The sequence below is a fragment of the Anomalospiza imberbis genome, chromosome 3 (assembly GCF_031753505.1).
Source record: "Anomalospiza imberbis isolate Cuckoo-Finch-1a 21T00152 chromosome 3, ASM3175350v1, whole genome shotgun sequence".
NCBI classification, from domain to species: Eukaryota; Metazoa; Chordata; class Aves; order Passeriformes; family Viduidae; genus Anomalospiza; species Anomalospiza imberbis.
The window spans coordinates 35,578,598-35,592,968 of NC_089683.1; the positions used below are offsets into that span (position 1 = coordinate 35,578,598).

General features: G+C 40.1%; 1 protein-coding gene across 6 annotated transcripts in view; it reads right to left on the reverse strand.

Annotated features, from left to right (window-relative positions):
• The window catches only part of SNX14 (sorting nexin 14), a 47,933-nt gene extending 37,527 nt beyond the window's left edge, over positions 1-10,406 (reverse strand). For 2 of the 6 annotated variants that reach the window (XM_068183980.1, XM_068183979.1), the window contains exons 1-5: positions 10,216-10,396; positions 10,013-10,133; positions 9,114-9,190; positions 8,923-9,001; positions 2,180-2,223 (exon numbers count right to left, since the gene is read on the reverse strand). In XM_068183980.1, the coding sequence (XP_068040081.1) occupies positions 2,180-2,223; positions 8,923-9,001; positions 9,114-9,190; positions 10,013-10,133; positions 10,216-10,355 (461 nt within the window). In that variant the 5' untranslated portion in view covers positions 10,356-10,396. Of the gene's footprint in view, positions 1-2,179; positions 2,224-8,922; positions 9,002-9,113; positions 9,191-10,012; positions 10,134-10,215 lie in introns of all 6 variants that reach the window. The other 4 variants (XM_068183983.1, XM_068183981.1, XM_068183984.1 and 1 more) reach the window with 4 other exon arrangements.
• Between the last annotated feature and the right edge of the window lie 3,965 nt (positions 10,407-14,371).

Here is a 14,371-nt window from a genome sequence, read left to right on the forward strand (position 1 = left end):
GAAACAAACATAAACCAGCTTTTATATGCTTATAGCACTTTTATTCCTAAGCAAAAAATCCATTATTTTATCTTGCAACACACCCTGTAACATTACACTTCCCTGGCTTCTCACTGAGATACATCCTAGTAACAATAATGTCCAAGACGGCATCAGTTGGCACAGCACATAAAACAAAAAAACAATTAAAAAAATAATAATAAAAAAGAGAGGTAGCTTCTGTAAAAAATCCATTCACACGAAAGGCAGAGCAGCTAGCCCAAGGATTTATGCCCAAATTTTTCTTTGCAAAGGAACACAGCCAACTGTTTTAGCAGTCTATCTGTCAAGTATGAATTGCCTGCTAGTGCTCACCCAGCCACGCTGCTAAATAAGGACAGCAAGGATGCAAAGGCTCTGGGAAGAATTAACCTGAGTGAAGTTTATTTGCTCAGAAACAAACATGTCCTGGATGCATGAATCCTCACTCCCAAGCAATGTGAGCTTTGCCAGCAGTGCAGGTACAGCTAGAGTAGGAAAAGTCAGAGCTGACATGCTCTACAAGCCAGCTCTCAAACTATGGTACACAGACACAGTTCAGGCCTCCCTGCATAACCCCTGCTGGAAACACCTGAATGTCTAGACTAAATAGGATCAGATCTGACATTACTACTGTTAAACTGAAACCAGTAAGCCTTTCAGGACCAAGCTGTTTCCTGTAGAATTGCTTCACTGAACTCTCAGTATTTCAGGTTCACTGAAAGCTTGTTAGATTTCTTCAGCATGGTGTGAATTTACAGAACTAGTTCAAAATCCTGAGGTGCAGCCATGCAGAACTTACGACAGGGCAGGAACACCTACACTGCTCACCAGGGCAAGATGGAGCAGAATGTAGGCTGGCTGGCTTCATGCAAAGTGTATTTTACACTGCATTTCTAACTGTACATTATATATATGGTGAATTGTTATCCCCACCAGATGATGTATTCCAGACTTCCACTGTCTTGGGTGTCAGAGAGGTAAGTTAATTGATGGAAGCCAAGTTTTCTTGTCAGTCCATAATAAAGACATTAAAGACACCTTCCACCAGCCAAGAAAAAAGTGTTTTCCAATCATGCAATATAGGAGATGGTCGCCTTACCTTTGTTACTTTATCAACAACCCAATAGCACGTGCTCTAGTTTTCTGTATTTAAAAGTTTAAAACCTTGAGATTTCCAACTTGCATTCACAACACGTGGTACTAAAGCTCCCTCTGCTGTTTGCATCAGCAGTGAAATTTTACACTTCAGCATATTCAACACACAAAGTTAAAGATGGGACATGGAGGTATTGGCCACAATCAAAAACCCAAGAGGCAAAGAAATCTGAACAGTAAATTTTGGGTCACAGAGACAGAAGAAAAATCCAAACGACACAGAGTAAAAATAAAAGAAACCATACTTTTTTTAGGACAAATTGAACATTCCATTCAATAAAAAAAGTCAAATTCAGAATTAAGGCAAGATGTTTTTTTAACACATTAATGCCAGCATCATCAGTTAGAAATACTTTAATATCTTCTTACAAAGTACTGTGAAGCATTAACTAATATATAAAAGTACAAGGAAGAAAACCCAAGAGAAAAAAAATAACACAGAAAAAATAATCAGCCATAGTCTCTTCTCTATTCACTAATAGTTATTCATTTAATAGTTACACAGTACTATTCTATTCAGCACAAAATAATCACCGACAGTCTTAAAAGTTGGAAATTTATGAGATGATCTCCAAGAAGCATAGATATTTGAAACATCTTTTCTTTAAAACCCTGCAAAGTTATTTTTCTTTTTTTTAAGCAAAGTGATAGATCAGTATGCTTCTAATCAGGAAGTAAATTTCGCAGGTAGTGACAGGTTGAATTTTTACACAGATTTTCATCAATCTGTATTTAGTTCCAAGTAAGAGTTATCACAAAATGAACATATAAAAATATACTATTTAATGAAATCCGAATTTCAGAACCACCTCTATTATAACTAAACTATTAAAAAGATCTGTTCTATTCTGCTAAGACACAATAAAACAATGATTCATAGCACTCAAAAGTATGCGTTATCTTTCACTAAGGAAACAGAAATGTTTATTTTCAGGTGTCAACTTCTTAAGCAGGTTGACAAATATTTGTGACATTAAAAATAACTTTTAGATAAAGCTCGTACCTGTACCATGGATAAATAAAGTTTTCCAGCACCAACTCAAGCACCTGTGCAGAACAAAGGCAACCATGTTACAAAATAAACAGTTTACTACAAATCCCTGATAGAAGAGTTAACATCACAAACACTCTCCAAAACTCATAGGACATAATTTATACATGATGAAACATAAAAATGTCTAAGTTGTGATCCTGTTGCTAGATCAACCATTTTGCATTGTAATCAGTACTTTGGGCAAGTAACAGCAAAGTGATGGTTTCATCAGATATCAACAAGAAACATCTGCCACAGGTATTATAATAACATGAAGCACAGTGCCATGGCCACTGTCAGGCAAACGCCACAAAAAATGTAATCTTACCTTTAACAGCCCATCCCTAAATTTTCAGATCAGTCCCTGTTCTTTTCTGATGTAGCATGGAGCATCCCACAGGCACAGTTACATACTACACTTACACACACCTCCATCCTTTTTCACCCAAACCTCCACCTTCAAGGTGGGACAGTCATTCCTGTATGCTCACCACTCTCAAAGAAAGCAAAAGAAGAGTCATAAAAAGCAATTCCTATGAAAGCTACCCGTAACAAGGAAGGAGACAGACGGATGATGTTTTCTTAAGATTCCTCTTCCTTCACTATAGCCCCAAGATATCACCCACACTACCTTCTCCCACTGCAACCCCTCCCTTAATTTGAATCAGTGTTTTAGAGATCAGTTTATCCCCAACAGCGTCAACGCTGATGAGGAGAGTAAGAGAGAATACGCGTGCTGCTATGTGAGGCTGCTCACCATGTTCTGCTGAAGGAAAGGTTTTTCAAAGCCACCGTGTACAAAGAAAAATATGAAGCCTGTCAGAAAGGAAAGCTGAATGTAACAGCTGATATACAAGTGTCATTCATGACAATAAGTGCTACTCGTCTTACAAGATCTGCTGCTGCACTCATTCACACAGTATGCACTGCAAGAATTCAAGACTTACTAAATTTATACTGTCTTTAGGGCATTACATGCCTCTGCTCCTCTCATGATTATAAAGGCATACTCAACAAGATACACACATGGCCTTTTTAATTCTTCTCAACCCTTCAGACCTGAGCAGCTCATGAATACTCTTTTCTGTCTTCACTAGTAAGAATATCACCTACTCGGATTGGATAAGATACTTTCTGTTTTCCAGCTGTTCCACTTCAGTGATTTTCTTCCCCTCTCTCTGAACAGACGTTTTGCAGCTTGGGATAACATTAGATGTCTGTGTTATGGACCACACAAAGTCATCAGTGTCTTTTCTCCTACCCTTACGTGCTACAGCAGTAATAGATCTCGAAACTGTAATACCATCATGTGCTAATGATGGATGCATAAGCTAAATGTTGTATCATGTTGTCCTGTGTCATTCCCACCCCCCATCTTGTATTTCCATTTATAAGCAGGGTGGAAGGTGAGGGAAATGACAACAGATGCTTCAATTCCCAGTCTAGAAGAGACTAAGAAATCCCAGAGAACCTTCTATGGAAGGTAATCTTCAGACAACAGAAAGGAGACCTCATCCAGCTCCAGTCAGAAATCACAGGCCATTGGCCTTAAAAGCAGTATATTAGACTACTTAAACCAATTTCCCTGATGCCTTCCATAGCACTACATGAGCCACCAATTTACTCCACAGAAATCTCAGTCTCACAGGTATTATGACACTATTTTTCTTCATGTGGAGTTCCTAACAAAATAAACCTCTTTCAAGGCTCAAAGTGAACTCTTCAGAAGAAGTGCCTTACAGAAAGCTTGCAAAAAAATCCATCTGTCTATTAAAGGAGCCCTTTTCCTTCTTCCTCCACTTTTCCTCTGTGCCTCTCCATCAGGAACAACAGCAGCAGAGCATCTTCTGTTTGGAGTGGAAAGTGCACTTGCAGAGCCTTCAAGCACGGAACAGCGCATTCAAAGGGATACAATGAACTTCTCTTGAAACAGCTTTCTTCATTTATGACTGCTGCTTTTGAACTGAGAGCCTGTCTATCAAGCTTTCCATTAATGTGCCACTACAAATTCAGTTCATCAGATGCTAACATAATTTTTTGGTCCTCTCTTCCTCTATAGTCCTATTGAGGCCTCTGAAGGCACTAGAAGAATTGTTTCCAAGAGTGAGAGATCTGATCCTTACTGCCGCCTAAGCAAAACATGGTTCTGAGATTCATCTTCCCATGGTTATTAAATAAGCAAGGAAAGTAAAAAAAGGTGCAAGACCTGATGACCCTTCCCACTCAAAAGTGGAAGACAAAGTCTCCTTCAGATTCATCCCATGTTATAGTAACTGAGTGCCAGATGAACCATTTTACAGACTTGCCAGTGTTTCTCTTCCACAGCCACACTGTAAGAGCAAGCTTTATGGTACTGCTTACACAGAACACTGCAGACAATCCCACTAGGCAAAGAGACAGCATACTCAGAGACAGACAACTAACTCAAAATGCCCTTTTTACTGGAGTCCACTTATCGCCACTCAAGATATCAGAAGGTGAGACAAGTTCTGCTAGGACTCAGGTTACCTATATGACCCTAATAAAAAATGTGAGGACACAGAAAGCAGCCCCTACTTGCAAATTAATTAAACACATGGCATGGCAGAAGCAGTTAAGTATGATGCTTCATTCCACCAAGGTGCTGTACAGAAGTTAAAGCACAGCTACTGTGTGAAATCATCCCCATTGCAAAAATCGAAGCACTCAAGAAGTAACAAGCCATTGACTGCCACTAACTGGATTTCAAGGCATGCAGTCCATACTGTTTTTCCTTCAACCCTATCAGCATTCCAGACTGTGTCAGTGTGATTCTGCTGGAAAGAAAAATATTGGCCACATCATCCACTGCACTTTCATGAAGCACTGGGGAAGCAGGACATGTGTACCCACTTCCATTCTAGCAACAACAAAAATATTATTCAGACTCAATTGCTCACACTTCACACACACCAATGAAGTAGATGGGACACCTCAAAAAATGACAGCTAATGATAAGCCATTTCCTTGTCTGTAAAGTATAATTCTCCAGTTTTAAATACAAATGATGAGTCTTTTAATTTAAAATCTACCTATTTTTCCAAGCATTTTGCAAAATTATTGGTTTTACTACGCATGGGCAGCTTGGCATTAGAAAAATATTACAAACGTAAAGCCAAATGCAGCAGGTAGCAATATAAGCAGTAGCGTAATAAAAAAAAAAAAAAAGAAATTATTTTCTAGCATGCACTGCAACACTGCAAGCTAGCCAGTCTTTGCTGCTGAGACAAGCTTTTTGGGGACTGCCACACAACTGACTCCAATTGTCAGGAGGAGTAACTGTAGAGATGAATGATGACTGAATCAGTAGCAGGTCAGAACTACCAAGCCCAATTAGAACAGAAAGGAGCAATGATTTGAAATATAAACCACAATAACAATTATAAAACCTCAAAAGACAGCACAACCTGACAGCTGAGGCTATTTCCTGGGGGTAGAACAAGCCATTCCAATAAGAAAGCATACAGTCCATTTTGTTACTGCAAGAGCTCAGGACTTGCAAAGAGCACATTCCGGCAATAACTGATTTCTTGTCATACATTTGTCTATTTCTTGCTTTTAGAAAACAAAACAAAAAAAATTTCTCATCCCATAATCGAGTCACAATCTTCTCAAGAACCTGAGAAGAATTTAAAAAGTGAGATCAAAAGACAGCAGCACCTTGATACAGTGAAATTTTTTTTTCAGCATGCTGATAAAGAGTAGCTGAGCAGCTTTCTACAGACTTGACTTGCAACCATCCCTCACATAGCCAAAATGAGATTGCAAAGAAAAAGATAAATTCATTAACAGAACAACAGGATTATATTCTCCTTTATACAATCTGTAGCACCTGGATTATACACAATGTAAAACTGATCAACTGATATAATGTCCTAATTCAAAAAGAAAGAAAACATTGAAGAAACAAACATAATGCAAAATGGATTAGAAACTGGAAACAAAATTATACTTAGGTCACTGCTTTATTTTTGTGCAGGATGCAGCCCAAATTATAAAATATTGATGGACGCATGGTTGAGACAGTTTAGCATTCAACTATAACAACAAACAAGCATGGGGAGGAATGTCCAGGCACAGGTTATGTTTTTGTTCTAAACCAGGCACAGCAGCTAAATAGACTAAAACAAGGCTGCTAAGGTTAAGAATTTGCAAAGTGAGACAAACTATCATCACAATCCAAAAAGAAAAATCCATACTTGTGAGGAAAACTTGGATTTCTTCTGATTTGAGTGTGTATTAAATTATTCTGAAAGCACTTGAAAACACAAGCTTGAAGGTCATACACCTGGTTCAAATTAGAAACATTTGGAAATGAGAATATTACCAAAATTCTTCAAGCTGTAAAAAAAGAACTAGAAAAATTAAAACATAATAAAAAAAATCCAAAATTATTCCAAGTATTTGAAGGAACTGCTTTTTAGAAACAGGCTGCACTCAGCACTCCTTTAGAATCTAATTAACCTTAATTCAGTTTACACTGTATCAGCTTCTCCCTAACGTATGACTAACCCACAAAAGAAAATAAGAGCAGTCTCTCCTTCCAACCTGAAGCAGGCTATCCAATTCCAGGCCAGCATTAGATGCTGCATCCTCAGAGCAGGTGGTCAAGAGGAATATGGTGTGGGCAGAACCCCTTGCTATCTTTTACCAGTAGAGAGGAGCTGCAATGAGGAACCATGCAATGAGATTTCTCATCCAGTAGAGAGGAGCTTTTACCAGTAGAGAGGAGCTGCAGTGAGGAACCATGCAATGAGATTTCTCATCCCAAACAGTATCTGTCCAACACAGGTGAAAAAAGTGGCTCAGATTACTTGTTTGGGTCCATCGAGGAGGGTGACCCTGGCTCGCTGCCCTGGGAAGGTCCAGAACTCAGGCCTGATTCTTCCCTCCAGTTAAACACACAAAGGAGGTAAAGGAATGAGAAGCACGGGCATAGATACACATAACCCACATCTGCAGTGCTAAATAAAGCAGGGCTTCAGACATGTCACTGAAGTGAAAAGTAACAGCAAAGAAAAGGCCACTATTTCAGTAAAAGCAGAACTACAGCAACCATGTACAAAATGCCAAGGAGATAACTGTGGTATCTACTCATATCACTTGAAAAGAGATACTACAAAGACCCTTTTCAACATCAAATTCCCATTTAAGCCAAAAAAGAAAATTTCCAGTTCTTCAGCATTTACAACATCCTTGGTTAGACTGCCACAGCTATTTGGTACCCCAAATCCTAAAAATATTAAATGTCTAGAAGCATTTATTTTACATTCTATTATTAAAGCAAGAGTCTATTGAAATTCTATTCAACAATATTGTCATTTTAATGCACTTAAACTTAGTTTAAAAAATAGATAAAGTAGCTTTAAAAGAATAAATGTTTATTTCTGAAATCACAGAAGAAGTCACTTCATTCAACTAGAGGAAGTCAACAAGTTGTTACCTGTTCTTTTCTAAAAACATTCCTCAACTGTCCATTCCTTCCTTAATGTTTTCATTCTCCTCCCATTCCTTCAGTGGGCCATGCTTGGGACAACGTCTCACAGAGCTGAACTGAAGTTTTAGCTTATGCCACAGATACACACGGCTCTGACTTCATACAGCGTGCTGTTAATGGCAAGAACTGACACACAAAAACTGACTCACTTCTGCCATGCCAGTTCTTCATCCTCCTACCACAGAACTCCAAAGTTGGAATTCTAAATAAATGGATATTAATCCATATATGTTCTTGTGTATTTTCCTAGCTTCAAAAAACAAAAAGCTTATCTGTTTAGCTCCCAATACATTTCATCAATTGCTAATCAAGGAAATAAGCAAAAACCAAGCCCAAAGAAAAACTGCTCTTCAAACAGCTCTTTTTCAAAGAGATTAGAACAAAACAAAATTCCTTATTTACAATCTTACTACAGAAGATACATATGCTATTCTTCTTTGAGTAAATGCAGCAATTTCTTTTTTAGGACAGATTTTGTTACAGCTTTGTCTGATGATTTTAAATAGATTCATGAAATGGTTTGGGTTGGAAGGGACCTTAAAGATCATCTAGTTCCCACACCCTGCCATGGGCACCTTCCACTTGGCCAGGTTGCTCCATCCCACCTGGCCTCAAACAATTCCAGGCATAGGGCAACCAAAAGTTCTCTAGGCAACCTGTTCCAGCACCTCACCATGCTCACAGTAAAGAATTTATTCTTAATATCTAATCTAAACCTACTCTATCAGTTTGAATCCATTCCCCCACGTTCTTTTAATAGTCTTTTTCCATCTTTCTTGTAGGTTCCCTACCATCAAATTATCATCTTCATCACAGAACTTTTGTAATTGGAGCAAATCATCTTTTACCCTCAACTACAAGAAACTAAGCAGGCTGAAATACTTAACTTCTTAATACTCAGACATGTTCAATTTTAACTGTTCTTTCCATTATTATTCTCAATTTACAGACATTTCTTCTGTGTTCTAAGCGCACTGCTACACAAGCAGTCCGTGTTTAAAAGCAGGCCATCTTCGCTCCCTGCTCCCAGCAAACACTCCTTTGACTTGACTTTTACAGAAACAAGCTAAAATAGCTGCAAGGTACATGTGAACCATCTAGGGCACCAGAAACAAAAGGTTTCAAAGACACGTAATAGAAACCCGCAGAATTTGTACTGAATGTACAGAATGTACTAAGGAAACAATGCACCAATTACCTCCGAAAGAGACGCATCAACCTTGGAAGGCACTTTCAGATCCAGCCATGGCTGATAGTTTTCCAGAAGCAAAGTAGGTCTGTAGGAGAGAATGGAGAAGTTTATGTAACAATGTGCAACTGACGGTTTCCTACTGTGATGTGTCAACTGGCAGCAGTACCAAGCTTACGAGTGCCACATATGTAATTTACCTGTGCCTCTTGCATTTGACCTTGCCACATACAGCACAACTGTGACCGTGGGGAAACAGCTCCGGCAATTCCAACTGCTAAGAGATTTGGACAAGCTTACATTCTCCAAAATGACGATTCTATTAATATAGTGACAATATTGTGAATTTCCTTTCAGAGCATGCTGTTACAGAGAACTGAATAAAGACAAACTTATTCTTCCAGCAGGAAAACAAGATAACAAAGCATGGCATGAAAAACAACTGAATCTTAAAAGAAAAATTGCTTCTGCTGAAACAGAGAGGACACAGATATCCTTTCACATCTCCACTCACCTCACCATACATTAATCAGTCCAGTAACAGACCAGATGGTTTCTCTGCCTTACCTATAGCCTTGAACTATTACAACTCTTACCTTTTTAGCCCTATGAAATTCTACATTGAATTGTTGTAAGTTAGAAAAGAGCAATTTGCTTTGGGAATATTTTTCCCTTTGAAATGCAGCACTGCTTAGAGAATCTTGATTACAGTGAGCAAAGAAGACTCACCACTGGCCTGCCAAAAGGAGGGCAACTTTAGAAAAGAAAAAGCCCCATTAAGGGAGCAAACAACAACATAGTTTCTCCACTGCATGCTACTCAAACGCTCAAAATGTACAATGAGGGAAGGAGGAAAAAACATCCTTGGACACTCCAACAACCGCCTTGCAGCCACATGTGGATTTGATAGGACTATGCAGAAACATGCGAAGAATTCTTAACCATCATCTATTTGCCACAAAACACCTGTCAGTAGGAATGTATGAGCTGTACTGACGCACAATATTTCTGAAAGCAGCTACGATTAGACAAGAATTGTCTCCGTATAGAACCTTATCCTATTTTTTAAAAGCACAAGACTCTTCACAGGCATATTTACCTTGGGTTTATATTTTATTGTGAACAGAATATTGGGCAGGAGGGAGTCCGGTCCCAAGGAACAGTAGAAGGTGACGACCCCAGCCACGAACGACCAGAAGACCATCAAAACATGGAGATACCTTACAGACACACAGGAAGGAAAAGCCGCTGCGTGAGAAGGCGCAGCGCCGCCCGCGCCCGGCTCCCCGCCCGCCCGGTTACCGGTTGAGGAGGAGGGTGGCGGTGCCCAGCGCCAGGAGGAGGCAGCAGGAGAGCGGGTACTGCCGGCAGGTCTCCCGCAGCCCCTCGGCGCCCCGCAGCCGCCGCAGCAGCCTGCGCCCGGCCGCCCGCACCCCCCCCATGGCGGCCGCTGCCCGCGCCGGCCGGGCCGGAGGCGGGGCCGCTTCCGCTGCCGGCGCCCGCTGATGGCGGCGCCGCGACGGGCCCGCGTCAGAGGCCGCCGGGCGCCGCCGCTGCCGGGGCGGGGCCGGGCGGGGACAGCGGCGGGGGAGGAGCGGCTGCCCGCGGTCGGGTCCGCGGGAGCGCCCCGGGAGCCGCGTCCCTGCAGCCCCGCCGTGGCAGTGGCAGCTGCGCTGTGTCACGTAGCGTGCTGAGCACTGTAAATAGAAGGTCTCTGATGACAGCAAGCTTACCTAGTTATAAATACTTGGGTTCTGGACAACAAGGGGTTCCCAGCGCCAAGCGGCCAGAAAGTGCTACGTCTGATTAAATGCTCTATATTTGGATGATGACCGAACTAAATCATTCAGTGACTGGAACACTAAAACCCTATAAACACCACTTAAAGCTTCATATATTGGCTGCAAAGAAAAGGAAATGTAATAAGATCCTACCGTGACATCGGTGAGTATACAAGAGTAAGAAGACATTGAAAAGAGAGGAATTCTAGAATGTAGTTCATTGCTAGCGAGAAGAATTTAAGGCCAACTTCACACGAATAACACCTTCAGTTGCACTGTAAGCCACAAGCTTTCAAACCACTGGAGTGCTTTCAGCAGCTCTGTAGTTACTCAGCCTTACGAAACTCAAGGCTCTGTTAATAAGACACTGCTGGTTGTGGGTGTATCAGTTCAATGGGCAAAATGACACAACTTCTGGGAGTTCGTACCCATAAAGGGGCTTCTAAGTGGCAAGTATGAAGGAGACCCGCACAGGGAGAGATGCCCGCTTTTACTTGTTTTGAGAAGTTGCTGTTGCCTGGCATGTCCATTTGCACGAGCGCCATGCAGGCACATTGGGCACACTGAACGAGCGAGGGCACATGAAATACTGAAATACATCTGTTCAGATGAGCCACGTTTACAAATCTTCACTGAGATCCCCCACAACTATGCTGTTAAGAAAATACTGGTATTTGGAGGGTGAGTCAGCATCTAGAAATCGAAATCCAAAAACAGCTTTCAGAATCTTTGCTCAGATGCTTTGTCAGTTTATGCAACACTTCCCTTGACCTCTCAAGTCGGTGAAACGCTGCAGCTCGACTTCAGTATGTTGACCTTTCTCAGAGTGCTTGGCAAAAGCCCAGGGTCAGCTTGAATTTCTTTAAGAGTCTCTGCACAGTATTATTTCATGTCAGACCACATTTTCTAGTAGAAAAAAACAAGATGCATTCACACAGCAAATCACCATACAGTCTATTCAGAGGAAATCAGATTTCGTATGATGCATTTTTTTGTAATCAGCTTACTTTATCCTCAGCTTTACTGCAGGTGATTTTTAGTCACTTATCTTGCAATGTTTTTATTAAGGAATGACTTAAAAATTCTGTAATTCTTACCATATTTCATGAAGATGCCACAGCATAGCATATCTGTAACACAAGAACTGACTTGCACAGCAAACCAGCAGAAGCTTAAGTCAAACTTCTGCTTCCATTTGCATTCTCTCCTTCAGGTAAAGTTTCTTCAATTTATAGCTTCATTGTTCAGAATTGTGTTTATTTACTGTAAAGTTGCCACATTCACATCTGGCACTAATTGTACCTCATTATCTTAGAAACTGCAATTTCCTTCACAGACTTTACATCTGCTGGGCAGACACAACAAACTGCTTTACCCCATCCTGCTCTGCTGGAGTGTTGGCATTGCCCATCGGCCTCTGTCACTACAGACAGGCCCCTAGATTGTTCTGGTACACTGAAAGACTAAGCAGATGTTTGTTTGTTTTTCAACAAAATAAAACTACAGAAGAACAAACGGGAACTGCTGACAACACCAAGCTTTCCAAAATTCTTTGAGAAATAAGAACTTTATGTATTCCCTGGAAATAGCAAGATTTGAATAGCAAGGCTCTGAAGTAATGTGGCCAGGACTGGGTTATTCTGGAAAGATAGATTTTATTTTAGTATTCAAAATGTAAAAGGATCTTTCACTGATCATACAAGTCATCTTGTGGAGTCAGTTCTCCCTGGTTTGGGGTTTAGGGTATGTTTTCTTTGATGGTAGGAGAAGCTTGCCTAGTCTAGCATCTAAGAAGTATATTAGAGCAGATTTTCAACAACTTGAAATATAAAACTACAATTAGTGGCCTTTTTAAAACAAGCCAGACAGTGAACTGTAATAAACAGATTCTCACCAGTTAATTGCATTTAATTTACTCTGCAAGTCTGCTTTTGCTCTTTTCAAGGCCTTACATAGTTCTCTCTTTCAAGGATACAGTTGTCAAGGCTAATTTACAATAGCTAATCCTTCATATTTACTCAACAAGGAATTAATTTTCCTTTATAATTATTCCTCACAAGTCCCTGTTCGTTTTGTAGGCCCTTTCCAATAGGTTTAAATAGAAGGCTTCATATTAACCTTTAACTACAGCCATTTAGCAGAAAACTCTAGAGAACACTTATTTTTAATATTCAGCAAATAGCTAAGCTTAAGGAAAGAAGTGAAACTGAAGTTGGCCAGTCAAGATTCCAAGAAAGGCAAACATTAGTAGCTCTTTGTACTTGACTTTTTCAAATTCAAAACTTAAAGGGCATCCACCAACAGTTACTGGCTTCCACCTGAGATGATCCAGGTGTACGCAACAAATGTAAGTTGAAAACTGCCCTTTAGTACTTTCTGGCCTTTATAGGAAGACTGAAACTCCAGGGAAGTGATGGCTGACCATTTGCTGCACATTTCTGGTTTGGACAGAATAATTATTAGCACTTTGAAATGCAAGATTAGCTTTACTGTTATAAACACAGTTATATTAATTTGTCTGTTAATGAGTTAATAACCTGTTCATAGTCTAGATTTATGGTATTTGGCAGTCATATCCAATACCCACACCGACCCATTCCTGCCAGCTGTATGGAAATGTGTGCCACCTGTAGTTGTAGGGTCTTGTATTTGCTTCCTGGATCACATACTGACCCTCAGTATGACCAGATTAAAGCAAACTGAATGAGAAAGTGATAACCTGGGCCCAGAAGCACCTGCTCGATACAGCAACAGGGACTTTGGGTTCCTGGATAAAATCCCTCACAAGTTTTCTTCTACAGGAATGGGGAATTCAACTGCTGCAGTAAGAAGCAAAATGGCAGGTGGGAAGGAGAAATGGTTTAAGAAAAGATGTGTGAAACACTTTGTAAAAGATCACTGGTCTCCACACTTGCAGGGAATGGCAGACTTAAAAGTTGTTTGTTTAGAAGCAGATTTAGAAAGCAATTGCAATTAAGGGGAAAGACTAAGAAGTTTCAGTTGTAACACACCACTCAAAATTAATCTTTTTTTTAAGAGACTGTAAAATACAGTTCTGTTAAAAAACCTGAAAATACTTACTAGGCTGTGTTTAGGACGAAAAATACCAGGCAGAAAAAAGACTTGCAAGGTAAAATAAAGAAAGGAGACTGTTCCAATACAGAAATTCAAGGACCCATTTCAAGTGGAGCTTCCAGAGGGTCAGTTTAGTATTACCAACAGGAACAATGCTTTGCAAATCAAGGGGTGCTGAGGAGCACAGAGTGTGTTAGAATTTCACTGGGACAAGGTCCACTCAGGAAGAAGACAGAAAGCCAAAACAAATAACACGCAATGTACTAGAGTCAGTTTTGCCTTGAAGAACTTGTAACTCTCAAGGAGAAAGTAAAAAGATTCAGAGACAGACTGGTACACAGAGCTTTTCTTCAACTTGTTAACATGAAAAGGAATTTTATGAAGAAATTCCTTCACAGACAAGACACTGGAGAGAATTTAGATATTAGAGATGAAAATAATTTGTTTGGTCATAAACTACTATTTATGGGACATTAAAAAAAAGAAAATAGAGCAGTAAGTTGCAAGGTGTAGACATTGACTACAACACAGTAAGAAATTGAGGCCTGCAGAAATATGCACAAAAAAAGAGGTGAACTAAAAGTATACAGGAGACAATGGAA